The sequence below is a fragment of the Etheostoma spectabile genome, chromosome 2 (genome assembly GCF_008692095.1).
Source record: "Etheostoma spectabile isolate EspeVRDwgs_2016 chromosome 2, UIUC_Espe_1.0, whole genome shotgun sequence".
NCBI classification, from domain to species: Eukaryota; Metazoa; Chordata; class Actinopteri; order Perciformes; family Percidae; genus Etheostoma; species Etheostoma spectabile.
The window spans coordinates 23490114-23506570 of NC_045734.1; the positions used below are offsets into that span (position 1 = coordinate 23490114).

Below are 16457 nucleotides of genomic sequence, written 5' to 3' on the forward strand. Positions count from 1 at the left end.
CTTCTTGGCATGGTCGCTCATGTGATGTACACACAGGTCTTCCAGGTGACTGTCAGCCTCGGCCCACCTGATTGGAGGCCCTACAACTGGGACTACGGCTGGTCCTTCTGGTATGACTCCACAGGCACACAGCAGAAATCAAAGATCATACTCATATTATGTTTTGTTTTTTTACCAATATCTAATGAAGCACTGCTATATAAATAAAGTCAAATCACCCATTAGGAGACCAGATGAGGGGATTCCATTAAGGATGTAGCAGCCCCAAACAGTCCCCAGCATCACTGTTTCTAATGAAAAAAGCCCAAAGCTCTCATGCTATGGCAGGATTAGGCTTTGGTGTCCAAAGCCCCAAAACAGTTGTGATTGGAATTGCATAAGGGGATGATATTTCACTCCTTTACAATATGCACAGTATGCTGAAAATGTTGTTTTAGAGGCTCAACAATTCTTGACCTTTTTTAGGCATTAACCAACCCTAGTGAAAACTACATGAGACAATGATTTGATTGTCAGAAAGTGAACAGACGGAGTTGTCAGTGACTGACACTAATCTCAGCAAACAATAAATATTGAGGGAAAAAGGTCCAAATGCAATTTGAATTGTGTCCATACACGGGTGCTCGCAATTTTTCATCACAAAAGCCAACAGCCGAGTCACCACGTGTTGAATTACAAAGTGGATTTCTCTTTTTTTTTCTCTGTTTTCCATCAGCATGGCCTGGGCATCCTTCACCTGCTGCATGGGCGCATCAGTCACCACCCTCAACTCCTACACGAAGACTGTCATCGAGTTTAGGCACAAACGCAAGCATCCGCAAGGTGCACGCACAAGAGGCTTTTGGATATTTCCAGGAACGCTCTCTGCACTCCATCTCCAAATCAATGGAGGTTTATTCAAGCCAGACCTTGAAAAGTGGCAGGAAAACACTCATACCGGCTGACTCTCTGGACCTGAGTGACCTTCCAACATCTTTGGGGGAAGAGCAGTGCTGAACGGGACAGGACAGGAGGAGGTGGCATTCCTCTTAGTGTGGCAACCTGATGGATGAACACGCTGTTGTAATGATGTGTTTGCCACTCAGTACTGGACTAGTCTCGCATCGCCAGATCTTCCTACACAGCACTGTGGAGGAGGGTCTGGCGAGTCCACACAGCATTCTGGGATGGGAGAAAACATGTTCTGGTTTGTTGGCATTTCTTTAAACAAATCACAATTGTGTGAGGCTGCGCTACTTGCCAAACATAGCAACTACCTCTTGCAAAATTGCCCAGGAAGCAACTTGTTTTGGTGGAACATATGTACCTTCAAATGTTGTTTCAGTTGTGAAACAGAAAACTCAGATTGGACAGATATTCTAGCTCGTTTACCCTGCAGAGCTCTGAGGAGCAGTTAACCATGGTCCTCATAAATCGACCGGAGTTTAAAATGTTAACATAAAGAAAGCAGAAGGAAACGGACGTCTGACTGAAAGGAAAGACATCCGGTAGAATTTCCCGTGGCACCTAAACAATCCCAGAAGTGTAATGTTGTGGATAAAGACTAGTATGGGACAAACCGCTAACCACCAGCTCCAACTGGTTCATTTTAACACTGCCTTAATTGTGGGTTTGTTGTTCATGTTGGGAGTAACAGAGGCCCTGTTCAGACCTGGCATTAACATGTGTCTTGGTCATCACTGGACAGCTGTAGGACACATATGGTCACATTCTTTTAGCAGGATATATGCCAATGTGTCCTGGGCCACATTGATGGACAGCATTAGGGGACCACTAAGGCCTATACATGTCCACCAGTTATTGTTTGAAAAAACCTAAAACTCAATTATTATTCCGTGGCATTGTATTCATGCTCCCTACAGAGGGCAGCAAATTTACATTTCAATTTCTCAATTTATTGTGGTAAATGTACTTGAGTTTGCAGACACTGTCTTACTTTGGCAAACATAGTTTGGTTTCAAAAGCAATTTCTTAAAATGTAATGTAATACAATGACACATTTGTTTTGGACTCTTTTATTTGTACCTAGGGTTAATTTACATTTCACAGAGAATATATACTATTCAGTATTAACAACTGCTGTTTATGTTACAGAAATTACATTAGAAATGGCACAAAATCAGGCCTAGTGTATATATATTATTATACTCATTTATCTCACAAGGCGTATAACTACTGTCATAGAAACATACTATTAAAGTATATTGGTAAAAAAAACCAAAGGTGCTCAAAGAGGTGGACCTGCACTCTCTTCTAGCCCTGCCACAGCAGCTATCTTGTACATCAGGTGTGCAGCAGGATTGAATGTTTTGCAATGATTTCAGTCATGTGTTTTTCCTTTCTGTTCTGTTTCCCCCCCTCAGAGCACTTTGGTCAGTAGCCGTCATCGTACTCATTCTGGGCTTGCTGCCGGGCCAACATGGCCTGTATGAGAGCGCTTGAGCCAGCGGGAGATGGGTTTTGTGTGGGAGCTGGGACCCACTCAGGCCTGTCCTCTTCCTCTGCTATCTGCCTGGCCTGCATGACTTGCATCATAACACTCGACACAGAAGATGGCAGGTCGTCTGCTCCGTCCTCCTCTGCTCTTTGTCTGGCTTGCATCGCCTGTGCGACAGCGCTGGATGTGTTGATAGGATTTTCAGAAAAACCTGTGGTGTAGTATTCATCCATCTCTTGACCCTCTGCCCTCTGCCTGGCTTGCATGGCCTGTGAGAGGGCGCTGGAGGATGACAGGTGTTCGTCTCCATCCTGGTCGTAAGCTCTTTGACGTGCCAACATGGCCTGAATCAGAGCGCTGGAGGTGGAGATGTCGGCAGGAACGGGCACTCCGCCAGTGTCGCGTCTCTCCTCCTCTTCAAGCAGCTGGTGGACAAGTAATGCCTGAACCATGGCGCTTGAGTTGGACTGACCGCCCAAGGAGAGTTCATCTAAACGCTGTTTGGTGTGCTGAAGGACATGGAGCGAGGTTGATAACAAATCTCAAGTGGAAAGGTGATTAATTAGCATGGAAGAATGTTCACAACAAACCTTTTTTTGAGTGTTCTGTTTGGATTTTTTGTCAGGCTGAGATTTCTGGAGGTTCTGGAGCTTGTCTAACAAGAAGGACTTGTCTTTTCCTTCCTGGCAAAAGGAAAAGAAAGAGAAAACAGGAGAAGGGAAGAAAGAGAAGGAATTAAGTTCAAATGCAGCCATGTGATAAACAGGCATACAAAATGGACAAACATACAAAAGCACATTTTTAAGGAAGTTTTAACACTCACATTTACAACCTGTTGTCTCAGTAGACCAATAAGCTGCTCACGGCCCTGAATGACTTGCCAGAAGATATATATAATGACCCTGAGAAGGAAAAATTATAATATGAATTACATAACAGAAACTATTGTAAATCAGTGCACACACACTCGCAGCCTATGTTTTATTAGTCAAATACATGTCAGCAAGGGCACTGCAAAATTGTGACTGCTTGGTATGTAGTTTTTATGTTGCTGAATTGAGCCCCATGTTTAGCTTGCATGATGGAATCATTTATCTACACTGATTATTTAATGTCCTATCAAACTTGAAAAAAAATTATCTAAAATGTTACTGCTTTGGAAATTTGGACAGACTACCACAAATGTACATACACAACACACCTACTGGCCTATTTTGTTGACACATTGCCTCAGTTACTTATTTTCTTAGTAAGATTTTTAAAGCTAGAGGAATTAATAAAGGAATTCTAAGTAATGACAATAACACTGTGGGCGCATCCACATGATACAAGCCTTCCGTGATCGCACAAACGCCCCCACCCATCCTCCACGCAGTTGCTAGTAGCCAAGGAGGACATGGAGGATTAAAAAAACATAAATTTTCTTCACTCAAGCTTCTGCGCGGGAAAGTTATCGGACAACACAATCTTCTGAACATAGCTATACTGAGAAATACAAACGGAGTTGTGTGGCGCTGATCGTCTTATTAGCTTTGTAGCAACTCATTTGGCAATGGGTTGAATGTAACAGACATATGTTCAATAATATCAAAAAGTACTGCACTAAGCTTTAATTATTTTGGATTCCTTCAACACAAAACATACTACAAAATTCATGTATGCTCATATTCCATTAATATGTTGAAATCAATACAGCCTGTAGGCCTACAAATATTCAAAAACAAAATATCTGATGGTAATAATTTATACTTTTCAGCCCCAAAAGCAGCATGGCAATGTTACAACATGTATTAAAAAGCCATGGAATTCTGTTCGGTGATCCCTTAACTTTTGAACCATGATGTCCAAATTCTGATTCATCCAATACTTTGATTTTGGATAAGATTGAGGTGAGATTGTTTTTTTTTAACATTAAGAGTCACGTCTGAGCAGCACATAACAATTAAAGACAATGAACTGTGGTTGATAGTTCTCCTGTTCTGGCTCACACAACATGTCATGTCAGGTGCTATGTCATACACGACATAGCACCTGAACTATGCACTTACATAATGATGAGTGAGACAAAAAAGAAGAAGATTTCACTTCTGATGACATTTTCGTAGATCCATACGACCCACTGAGAACCAGGGATCGTCTCAAGATCATGTATCCAGACTCCAACCACATTGAAGGTGTTGTTGAGTCCCCGAAAAGGGCCACACTCTCCTGAAGGAGTCAGTCTACAGAGGAGGACAAGGTGGACAAAACAAGACTGAGGTTCGGTTTGTGGGGATTTGTGTACTGGTAAAGTATGCAGCATGTGTCAAAAACTGGTATTGTTGGAGTTTTGTCACAATTTTGTTCATGTAAAGATAATTCCAAGCTGTTATTGTGGTATCAAAGTTTATAATAGTCAAAATAGGTCATGCCCCGTACCTCCAGGTGGTGTATGCAACCATGGACAGGGCTCCCACAAAGCAGGGGAAGAAGAGGAGGGCGATGAAGATGGTCTGCATCTGAGCTGCTCTGCCTGATCGCCGCGGAGGCTGGCAGTTTTTGGTCAGGCTGACCTGGGGAAGTGGTACAAAACACACTTAGATGACCAAAGACACACAACATAAATACCACATTTTCGCCCATTATTACTGCAATATCACAATATTAAAGTTTACAAAACCATGAGCTCATTTCAGCCTTACCTTCATATCTATTTCACTCCATTATAGAGAACACAAAGATCTCACCAGTGCTTTTAATTGCATTGCTTCATGTTCATGAAACATTCAACAACACCAGATCCAGCCTGGGTCAAATTACCAATCATACCAAACTCATTTACTCTAGCATTGATTAACCTTGCTTGGTACAATACAACTGAAAGGGTTCTTCCATAAATCCCAAATCCTACCTGTTTTTTTTCATAACACACAATAAAGCATGCTGTCAGTGTGATGAAAGGATTTAAATCAATTATTGAACCAGGTGCAGCAATAGCGTAACCTGAACCCAAAACAGTACTGGAGAGCAACTCAGGCTGCGATGGCATTGTATCTGCCTACGGCCAATTCATTTACCTTCTTTATATAAAACAAGATGAACAATTTGAAGATCTGGATGGCTGGCAGCAGAGGAGAGAAGTATATTCCAATCCTATGGAGAGAAAATAGAGAACTTTTAATAGTAAATTATCACTGAGACCAGGACAGAAAACACAAACTTTGATTTTAATTCTATTGAGTTGGTGCATCCTGTAGTAAGTGTTATATTGTTCTTACCAAGCCAGAGTCTGTGCGTAGATGAGTTCGAGGACATTTCTGGCTACGTCAAACTCTGGAACCCCCAGACGTGGTAGTAGTCGTGTTCCAATCACACTGTTACAGAGAAATTATGAATATGATTTACATCTAAGGTTAACCTACCCCATTTCTATTACTTTTAATTTATATTATTATTTTTATTATAATTTATATTCTTATACTCACTTGCTAAGAAACTCTCCAAAGAATGATCCCAGCATCAGGAAAAGGAAATCAAAAATGACCAGACGGTACAAAGCCTGTCCCACCATGGACTCCCAACACTGTAGAGAACACAGTAGGTTCACAAATGACTGTCTAAACCAATGTCTATTGGCAAAACTAGGCAATTAAGGGTTAATCCCTATCAAACATACCAAAAACTTCTTTGCCACCACATTCATCCAGTAATAACACAAGACAGCCAGAATGGACATCTTGAGTAAAACATTTCTGTGGAAAAGGAGAAAAAAAGATTTCACGCATTATTGACACTTAAAAGAAATAGTTTTGACAATTTGGGAAATATGCTTATTTGCTTTCTTGACGAGTATTGAATGAGAAGATTGATTCCACTCTGGTGTGTACATGGTAAATATGAAGCTGAAGCCAGCAGGCGGTTAGCTTAGCTTAGCATAAAGTCTAGAAACAGGTAGACCCTGCTAGCCTGGCTCTTTCCAAAGGTAAGAAATTCCACACGATACGTTATAGTTAGTATAACCTAAATAAAAAACATAATAATTTAAATGTGTAGTGGTCCCAGTTATATTTGTTTGTTGTGCATGTTACACAACATGGTCAAAAACGTTTGACACAAATAATTGATTTTGAATGTGTTTCATTTTCTTGCCCCTCTCCCTGCTGTTCTTCCAGAGTTTCAAGCAGTTTTTTTTACCTGCAAACACAGCCAAGCTAGCTTTTTCCTCCGTTTCTAGGCTTTATGCTATGCTAAGCTAAGCTAAGCTTCAGCTTTGTATTAAATAAAATAAAATATGACAGTATAGTATCAATCTTCTCATCTCATTCTTGGCAAGAACGCATGTAAGTGATTTTCACAAAATGTCTTAACTCCTTTTATGTACATTTTCTTCCATCTTATGTCCTTTTATTCATGTGTTGCTGCTATCTAACCTGACTACCAGAGCGTAGATCTGTCTGCGCTGGCTGGAGTAGTGCTCAAACTTGTTGAAAAGGGAGTAGAAGAGTGGGACAACCAGATTCATCAGAGACACCACAAAGGGAACCAGAAGAGTTTCGGCCTCCTGCAGCAGAGACCGGTTGGAAATATCTGTTGCCTGCTATAAGGATAAAAGATGGAGGTCAGCTTAAGATGACAACAAACACTGAATGAATTAATCAAACCCTGCGCTGCTGAGTTGCAAATTTTTTATGTATGCCGATATGGATTTTAAAGACCTAATACCTATAGTGCCAGAAAGTTACCCTATACAGTTTTTTCTACAAATGCAAACAAACTGAGACTAATTATTTAATCTTGACTTGTGTAGCCTACCTGCTGTTCGTATTGGCAGAGATAATAGATAGTAGCTCCACAACCAACAGCCAAGCCGGTGGAGAGGAGCCAGAAACCCAGATAAACCCCAAAGTGTTTCAGCTTTTCAGAGAGGGTTAGCAGCTCCCTCTGGGCCTTCTCTGACAAAGACTCCTGAAGAGATGGCAAGAGGACAAACACGGCGATGAAAAGTAATGAGGTGCTTAATGTGTCTTTAAACAGGAATTGACTTCTGAGTGTTTGAGATTTGTTGAAAGCTTTTTGTGGAAATATAAAAGACAGTCACAGCTGATATCCAAAAAGTAACTACAAAGCTTAGAGTACGTTGACAATTTTAATTAATTATGTACTGTATATATTAAACATGTCCTTCAGAGTTGATTGTTCAAGTATATTTCACGATATGTAGATGAAATGATCCGGTAACACTTTACAATAAGGTACACAAAAATGTAGGTAGTTACTGTGAGGTGAGTAACAAATGGTTAGCTAATGATTAGTTACTGATTGACTGATTCAAGCACTAATGATTATTTAATGGTAAACAGAGTGGTAGCTACTGTTAAATGAAGGAGTAACAAATGGTTAGCATTAACTACCATTGGTACTCAGCGATGGTTAATCATTAAGAAATGATAAATTGAGCATTTACTACCATTAGTGCTCGAATCACATTCAATCAGTAACTAATCATTAGCTAACCATTTGTTGCTCATTCATTTAACAGCAGCTACCATTCTGTTAACCAGTAACTAATCATTAGTGCTTGAATCACAGTCAATCCGTAATTAATTATTGACTAACCATTCATTACTCATTCATTCCTCATTCGTTCCTCAGTAACTACCCACATTTTTGTGTACCTTATTGTAAAGTGTTACTAATGATCTTATTATAAAACACCTCTCTCTTTTCTCACTTGATGTCTTGATTGACAAAAGGGGGTCTATAACAGACACTAATAGTCACCTTGAGTTGGACGCGTAGATTATTCTTGCGCTGTCTCACTGCTCTCTCATTGGTAATACTAAAATCCCAGCTGCTCAGAAGCTGCCATGCTTTGTTTGAAGATGGGTCTGCTAGTACATAGTTCTTCTTGAATGAGCTGGCCATGCTGCGTGAGGAAAATAGGTAACATGATTTTTGTTTTTATTCAAAATTCTGTTAAACAAGGAAAATTCAAGGAAATGTACAATAAACCCCAAATATTGTAATCTGCATTCCATAGTTACAACTGGACTGACCTAAAGATAAGTGCAAGGCCACACAAAACCATGTAGATTGCAATGGTGAAGAAATAGGCCAGCTGCATGTTGTACTCTACCGGATCCACCAGGGTTTCATTGCTGTAGCCACCGTAGTACATGACAGTGTATTGGAAATATCCCTGGAGAAAAGAAAACACATTTACTATGCATTGAAAAAAACATTGTTACTGTATTTTTGGTCACTTGGGAGCAGCACATTTAGCTGTAAAGTTACTATATCTATAAAGTTATTATATCTAACAAGTTAGAAAACAGTGGCCTATTTACACATCCCGCAAACACAGAGTAACATTGGTATTCATTTTGAATTTAAGTTCTGGAAAATGTCCATCCAATATCCACTCTTATTTTAGTTCATATTGAGGTCATCATCCAGAGAGCAATATCTGGTTCTTTAGCAGCTAAATATGCTCTGATGTGCTCACCAGCTGCCAACTTTGTCTGCCACTTGGTGATGGGCAGGTAGTGTTGCAGAAAACTAAAACAATGAGCTGAAAGATGCTTAAAAAGGCTGGGTAAAGCTGAGGGGAACTGCAGTCGGGTGATAATTCTTTGTGGCGTCATGCATAAAAGTGTCTCTTTAACATAACACGTAATTTCATACATTCTTAATTCAAAAATATTGATTAGAGCAGCTTCAAAATAATATTTTTTATGTGGTACATATTTGAGATCATTTGAACATTTGTGCCTTTACAAAAAGGTATTTGGTGTGGTAAGAGCCTCCACTCACAGCTCCAGTCAGTATCTCCAGTCCTCTGAAGCTCACATTGGGAGGTATGTTGGGTGAGGGGTCAGAAACAAGCAGCGGGATGGTGATGAAGCCAAAGTTGACCAGGAAGGAGAAAATGTTGAACATAAGTAGCCACTTGAGGAACACAAAATAAGAGAGGACACTGGTGCCAAAAGTGCCACCAATCTCCTTCATGATGCCTTGCCACAGCTCCAGGGTCTGCCTGGCTGACCTTAAACTGTAGCCGCACCTGCGGAAAGACTGAGAAAACAACTTGTGACATGAAGCATTCAAACATAGGTTGTCAATAAGATGGCTGTACTCAAAAGGGCTTAAGTACGGCGTTGCAGCTTATTGTTTACTTACCAGTGACACATTCTCAGAGCAATCTGCAAAACACGTGAACTGGCGAGATTGCTTGGAAGACTTAAATGCCAGCACTTGGCTCCTGTGGAAGTCATATTGAACATTATTTGGTGTGATAATGAAATTAGTGGCATAATCTACAGTGGATGACCAGAGTAAACACGCTGCAATGGCCCAAAACACTTTCATTCAAAAAAAAGTGCAGCAAATACAGAAATTACGCAAAGTGAAAAACACACAAAACCCAACGGAAAATGCAGCAAAAGATTGATATATTGATGACTTTCTGACATTTTAATAGTTTCTTTTTGTGCGTTTGTGTTTGTGCACGTAACTTTTCCTCCAGTAATCTATATTGCAACACAGTGTCACCTTGTCTATGCATCCTTATTTGATGGCTCTCGGCAGGGTGCAACGGTTAACGCAATGCCTAGAATGACGCTGACAACAAAGCTCATAACCTTTAACTGCTTGTCATTCAAGACCCACCTGATATGTTTCTTTTCGTCAACGCTCATCGGAAGGTCCCGAATGGCCCGAATTCGGTCTTGTGTTGACAGGGCAACGAGCTCCTTGACCAAGTTTTGTTCCTCTGTCACACAAAAGAGGTCAAGAGCTCTTGCTGTTATCTTTACACAGACTACCATGCAGAATGTAGATCAAGTGTCACACTTCACATCCCAATCCGACACCTGCCTTACCATTCTCCATCTCGTTCCTGATGGCGTCCTCTGTGAAGGCTACATGGGTAGGATCCCCGTTAGGAAACATGCTCATCCTTCTCATTGTCATTCCCCTCCATCTCACTGTCGTGTTACCTGGACGAAACAAAAACATGAAGAGATTTAATTTTGTCCTTTTCATATTTTCCTGATTAACTACTTTCAGTTATTGTAAAAGTAAATACTGTAAATACACTGATTGAAAGTACAGCTGATAGCAGCATGAGCAATATGTGGGTGCTAATATATAACACTGACCTTACATTATCTTTACTCCAGATAAAACCTATAATACATAGCTGTTGCACTGTAGCTTGACTACCGTGCCAACTAAGCACAAAAACATTTTTTTTTTTTATAACTATCATATAAGGTGTTAGGGCCCTTCTCTACCTCATAAATGGTTGGCTCAGTAGTCAAATTACAGTATAATTAAGTTACACAAACTAAACAAAACTGGTCTAACAAGTCTATAGTCATGCCAATGGCTCTGTGAGTCTGTAAATAGACACAGCAGTGCTCTAAACTATATGCTAACATACTCACAATGACAATGCTAACATGCTACTGTATAGCTGATACAATGTTTACTACCTTAGTTTAGTGTGTTACATTGCTACCATTTGCTCATCAGCATTACAACAATTACAAATGTGGCTGGAAATGTCTTGACAGGCATTTGGACAGTATGGGACAAATTAAAATGTTGATTTGATGATGGTGCTACGCAAAAAGCAAAAGTACTGTATCACCAAAGGTATCACAGTTCATCGTGAGAAATATGTGATTGTTTAATCATAATTTCATGGTAATCTATCTAATAGTTTTAGTTCATTCTGGACTAAAAGGGTAAGCCATGTATAGATTTTACAATTACAGAAATTGCGGTTCCAATTGCAGCAAGTCTAAAACTTGACCCAAGATGGCTGCCATATGGTTCCATCTGGAAATGGCAAGTGAGAGTGACACGTCATATGTGTTGTTTCATATTTATGGTCATCTGTCTCCAAATACTCTGCATAGTTTCTATTTGTTACTCTGTATTATATTATATTATATCTATCTTATTAATTATTTCTGTTATGTTTTTACTAAACCATATTTTTCTATGTTGTTTCTATTGTTCTGCTGCAAGAACAGAATTTCCCCATTGGGGGTCAATAAAGGTGTATTTTATCTTAGTTTATCTTATGCTGCTTTTATGGCTAAAACTGTTAAACACTTAAACTGAAAGCTAAATATGTGATTGTTGTACAATAATTTTGTTACAGTACAGCACAAAGGACACATTGCATTTAACCAGTCACTAAATGTCCACGTATTCCTTTTTACAGACACATTTCCTATAGATGATGTCTTTCACAACCTTTTCCCCACAACCCTTTAACTCTGGTTATTTTCTTTGCCAACTTCCTTGTCTCCTTTGTCAGTTGTTGTGCGTAGCTCAATTAATAATTATCCAGTCGGACTTTGCTAAGTTGATTGATAATAAAAGTCAATAATTCAACCTAAATGTCACATTCATTTTTAAATGATTGCCTTGTAACGCACTGAACAGCTTTGTGTGTGTTTAGTGATACCATAGAAACAGTGTGAGTGCTTACAATACCTGTAAAAAAGAAACTATTATCCATGAAGTAAGATTAGTTTAACTATTACCTGATGGTGCAGAAGGAAGGCGGACAGAAGTGGATAGATCATATTGAGAGCCAGGTGGGATTTGGAAGGTAGGCCTACTGTGATCTGAATAAAAGTGAGAAGATAGAGTAGAAGTATTACCAAAAGTGTCACTTAGCAACACGTAGAGGCACATACTGTGAGCCAAATGACATAGTCTGAGTAGTCAACAACAAATACCCTTGTTGTTATTCCATGACAGATTACAAAGAGTGTAGACATAAGAATGCATACACAGACTTAATAGTGTTCTAGTGATATTCATAGTGGGGTCTGTAGCACACTGACTATAGATTAATTAATTTAATTTATCATGATAAAAAATGTTTTATTTTACAAAATGCTTCATATTTTTACATTTCTTTTTTAAAATCTATTAGAGTTCATAGATTACATTATAATCTAAAAAATCTATAACTCTGCAAATATAATTATTGCAAATTAGTTTAAAAATAGGACTGCACACGCTCAACTCACTAAGATACTTAGAAAGCTTTGAAGGCCGGGTGCTGGATCCTAAAAGTGAATAATCATAAATAAAGCTACTAGGACAGCACTCCAATTTGATTGCCACACAACGGATGTTTCAGACAACGCCCTTACTCAGCGTGTGCACGGGCAATTAATAGAAATTTGTCTAATATCTTTCTAATATATTTCTCTATTGTTTGTATTGTCCTTTCACATAACTAAGACAAAAGAAGTGTAAAAAAGTGGCTATGTCAAATTATTCCAAGGACCATTTAGGAGCCCTGGTATGTTCTCTGTCTTGTTAGGAGCTCTTGGCCAGAAAAAAATATTGAGAACATCGGCCCAAGTTCAACAGATTTAGCTTGGCCACTCACTGAGGTCATGCTGCCATGAAGGACTCCCGGGGCGCGTTGAGATGAGGCCCATGGGGATGCTTTCCCTCCCCCTCCAGCTCTCCTCCTGCCAGCCCCCCCAAGGTACTCTGCCTGCAGCATGATCACTGCTGGCCGGACCAGTCGAGTAATGTGCAACTGCCCTGTCACCCCCGGCATAAGGGTTAGCGTGGTGGGTTTTGCTGGAAGACCTAAGAGACCACACGGAACGAATAATGTGTGACGTGAAAGGTAGATCATTGAGGTCATATACTTTATGATACTGGGGCACTTGGGTTATCAATTCAAGGAAGGAACTGGAATTTCAAGTCATGATCATTAATCTACAGCAGAGATGGGAAGTAACGAAGTACAAATAATTCGTTACTGTATTTTAGTAGATTTTTCAGATATTTTTACTTTACTATTTATTTTTGTAGCAACTTTATAATTTTACTTCTTACATTTTAACACGTATATCGATACTTTCTACTCCTCACATTTTACAAAATTGGCTTGTTACTTTAGTTTTGTACTAAAGGTCGTCATGTCAGAAAAAAGCTGTCCAGAGGATAACCAGTTGAGATTGTGTGTGTGTGTGTGTGTGTGTGTGTGTGTGTGTGTGTGTGTGTCTTTGAGAACTGTAAGTAGTATAACTGATGTTGTTCATTTAGCCTGTTGTTGTGTTGGTCTGTGTTTCAAGTAAGTTAGCTCGTGATTTTGTTGTTTGTGCGCTCACATTTGTATTTGAGGTGCATTATTTACATGCTACAGTTAGGCTACACTGCATTAAGATAATGGACTTAATAGTGGGTTTATTGTTATTATTTGCTAGCATATATGATTCCTATGCATTGTGTATAGAAGCCTTTACAATGTTATTTGTTCATTTATAGAACCACACACACAGACACACAGCCATAGCAGAGCTGCCCATGCCCGTGTTTGTACTGTTTGATTGTAATAAAGCATCAAAAGAGAGAAGTTGTCTCCGTCCGTGTTCTAACAGACACACCTGAGGGGGGAAACTGGAAACCGAAATCCAGTCCTAATCTAGTCCTCACTAACAAGTTTCAAATAATTTCACTGGAGTTACTATTATTATTGTTTGAGTAGTCAATGCCAAATTCAATCTAATTGCCAATGCAGTAGGCACTTACAGTACGTTGCACCTGATGCACCACTACAAGACAACTCGGCAGATTCCCAATCATCCTTGTCCTTATCTGAGAGAGATGTTTGAGATAGTAGAGCATCAAGAATGACTCCTGGCGAATGTGCTGCGTAATTCTAAAACATAGGGAACTTATTAATTATTGCCTGTTTAGTAATTCATATTTTATCCTTTATTTTCTTTCCAGAAGCCATATTTGAGCACACACACATACATGTAGATTCATTTAAATGTTAGGGGGAAGCTTAAAAAAGAGAAACTGGATCTGTGACTTCTCACAGAATCACAATTAAATTATTATCTTGCAACTCAGTCAGAATCTTATTAACTTGAAGTGACAGTCTCTGTCACAGTAATCATATATATCATATATGTGATGTTGTTTAAAATGTTGCCAATGGCAGAGCATGTTCTCCATGTCCACTGAAGTTTCTCAGCTTGCACTCTAAAAGATGGTTGTCATTCGCAAGGTTATTTTTACTTTTATACTTTAAGTAAATTTCCAAGCCTGGACTTTGTTACTTTTACTTGAGGAAAGAAGTTAAATCAGTACTTCTACTTTTACCAGAGTATTTATTAACACAAGTATCTGTACTTCTACTTGACTACAGGAAGTGAGTACTTATGCCATTTCTGATCTATAGTTAAGTGTCATGGATATGACTAACGTGGAGGTGAGTTTTTTTTTTTCCCTGAAAGTAATTTTAAGGATAAAATATCCTACAAGGACGTGCAGAATTAAATGTAATATTGTAAAAAGGGAGCTATCCACGTCTAGCGGCTATATCAATAATGTGAAAGTATCAAAACGCTCAATATTCAAAGAAAAGCACACAGTCCTTAGTCAGAAATACAGATATAACGAGACAGAGAGTATGACAACATAAAGTCGTATTGAACATTCAAACAGAATACAACTCAGAACACAAGTAAGAACCTGAAAATCAGCATAATATAGAACCTTTAAGTTTTTGAGACCAATAAACTCTAAAGTTTACTATCATGTTTTTTTAGAAACCATCAGTCTTTAGACCTTATACTTTTTACCCAAAAGGTGAAAAATAAATTGAATCACTCTTACAGCCTGGAATTCAGCCAAGGAACCACAGCCGTCAGTTCCTTGAGAACATCCTGTTCATTTTCACATACAATATGCCCTTTGATGTTCAAACAACACAGCCCTCACTCAAACACATTTCTTGATACATTAAAATGAGGGAAGCAATTTTTTCAGGATAAATGGTTCACGCATGCACATTTGAAGACAAAACCACATTTGCTGTTTTTACATTGGCACAAACCTATCAATTTCCAGAGTCTCGCTGTCATGGTAGGCAGGGTTGAAGAATGCCCCGTTGCTATAACTTGTCATGAGATCCTTCAAATTGATCCTTTGGCTCTTCTTTGGAGACAACAACTCACCCTGTCGCAGTCACTCTTCAATCTTTTGATGTGTGTACAGTCAGGTTCCAGTAATAAACTACAAAACAGAACTGCTCTTTAGATGACTATAGTAGTGTTATGAGAAATATAAGAGTGCATGCCTTCATTACATGTTGTATTGAGGCTTCAGTTACTACGTCAACTTTAATATAACCTAAATAGGTAGCATAACGTATTGAGGCCAAGTGCCTTTCTGTGCTCAGAGTGACAGCTACATTGTCAGGGAGAAGCATGTGTAATTTAAGCTCCGGGTCCTTAATCTGTTCATCATTAATTCATACATTAGGGTTGGTTTCCACCACATAGTCTATGGTTCTCACACAGAGCCACTGAAGCGTGGCAGAATAGGAAAATCTCTTAATGAAAAGAAAACTAAAGTCTCACAAATCAACAATGGAAGTTAGAAAGAAAAAGCTCATACAGTGGGACTACAAATAGAGTGTGAGCATACATAGGCTGTCATAGATTTACTACACTGTGCAGATAAGGATATATCCGGATAAGACATATTCTGCTCTGTTGTCAAACACTGCTTACCTGGTAAATTTGTTGTGATGGTTGGAGAATTTAGAGAAGATGGTCTTGACAAAAGAGTTGCAGATGCTTAGAAGCTTTGAAGAGTCTTTTTAGTAGTCCATGCAGACCTAGCCTGAGAAAGGACCTGTGAATCAGCCTGAGAGCCACCGTCAGTAAAATAAAACGGACTGTCTGGCTACCAGGAAATGTGTGTGCTGAGTTATAAAGGTAAAAGTCCACTGCTCCTAAATTGGTTGTGTAAATCCCATGTGAACACTTTGTGTTGTGACAAAATAATTAAACCCCTAAGGTTGCAATTTTAATTGGCATCCTTATTAGGACTTAGTAGATATGCCCTTAGCACTCAGTTTTACACACTTCAATCTTAAATTTAATTGTATTGCAGAACTGGTACAGTCAGAGATTACACTCACATAAACATAAAAAACTGTTATTACTTTTTTGCAACGTCATTTTTGTAGGATATC

General features: G+C 39.1%; 2 protein-coding genes across 3 annotated transcripts; one reads left to right on the forward strand and one right to left on the reverse strand.

The window, feature by feature from the left end:
• Positions 1-6: 6 nt before the first annotated feature.
• Positions 7-2235, forward strand: LOC116697032 (germ cell-specific gene 1-like protein). The gene is made up of 2 exons (XM_032528334.1): positions 7-110; positions 716-2235. The coding sequence occupies exons 1-2, from the start codon at positions 10-12 to the stop codon at positions 942-944; spliced, it is 330 nt and encodes a 109-aa protein (XP_032384225.1). The 5' UTR covers positions 7-9; the 3' UTR covers positions 945-2235.
• An 83-nt stretch (positions 2236-2318) lies between these two features.
• Positions 2319-16291, reverse strand: tmc5 (transmembrane channel like 5). Of its 2 annotated transcripts, XM_032528306.1 has the most exons (21): positions 15991-16291; positions 15312-15490; positions 12840-13048; positions 11977-12060; positions 10297-10413; positions 10085-10187; positions 9596-9677; positions 9230-9490; positions 8473-8615; positions 8198-8342; positions 7229-7381; positions 6847-7013; positions 6093-6168; positions 5902-5999; positions 5695-5790; positions 5494-5569; positions 4856-4989; positions 4486-4659; positions 3261-3339; positions 3028-3120; positions 2319-2946 (listed from the first exon to the last, which is right to left on the reverse strand). In XM_032528306.1, exons 2-21 carry the CDS (start codon positions 15380-15382, stop codon positions 2374-2376), a joined length of 2934 nt encoding a protein of 977 aa, XP_032384197.1. In that variant the 5' UTR covers positions 15383-15490; positions 15991-16291; the 3' UTR covers positions 2319-2373. The 2 variants fall into 2 exon arrangements, with proteins under 2 accessions (XP_032384197.1, XP_032384205.1); XM_032528314.1 differs by lacking the exon at positions 12840-13048.
• Between the last annotated feature and the right edge of the window lie 166 nt (positions 16292-16457).

What these genes read in the sequence shown, in the direction of transcription:
- LOC116697032 (XM_032528334.1), top strand. Translation starts at nt 10, where the DNA reads ATGGTCGCTCATGTGATGTACACACAGGTCTTCCAGGTGACTGTCAGC. An exon ending in GACTACGGCTGGTCCTTCTG is followed by an intron (nt 111 to 715) that starts GTATGACTCCAC and finishes GTTTTCCATCAG; the next exon opens with CATGGCCTGGGCATCCTTCA.
- tmc5 (XM_032528306.1), bottom strand. Translation starts at nt 15,382, where the DNA reads ATGACAAGTTATAGCAACGGGGCATTCTTCAACCCTGCCTACCATGAC. An exon ending in CCTTCCTTCTGCACCATCAG is followed by an intron (nt 10,414 to 11,976) that starts GTAATAGTTAAA and finishes TGTTTCGTCCAG; the next exon opens with GTAACACGACAGTGAGATGG. An exon ending in TACGCACAGACTCTGGCTTG is followed by an intron (nt 5,570 to 5,694) that starts GTAAGAACAATA and finishes TTCTCTCCATAG; the next exon opens with GATTGGAATATACTTCTCTC.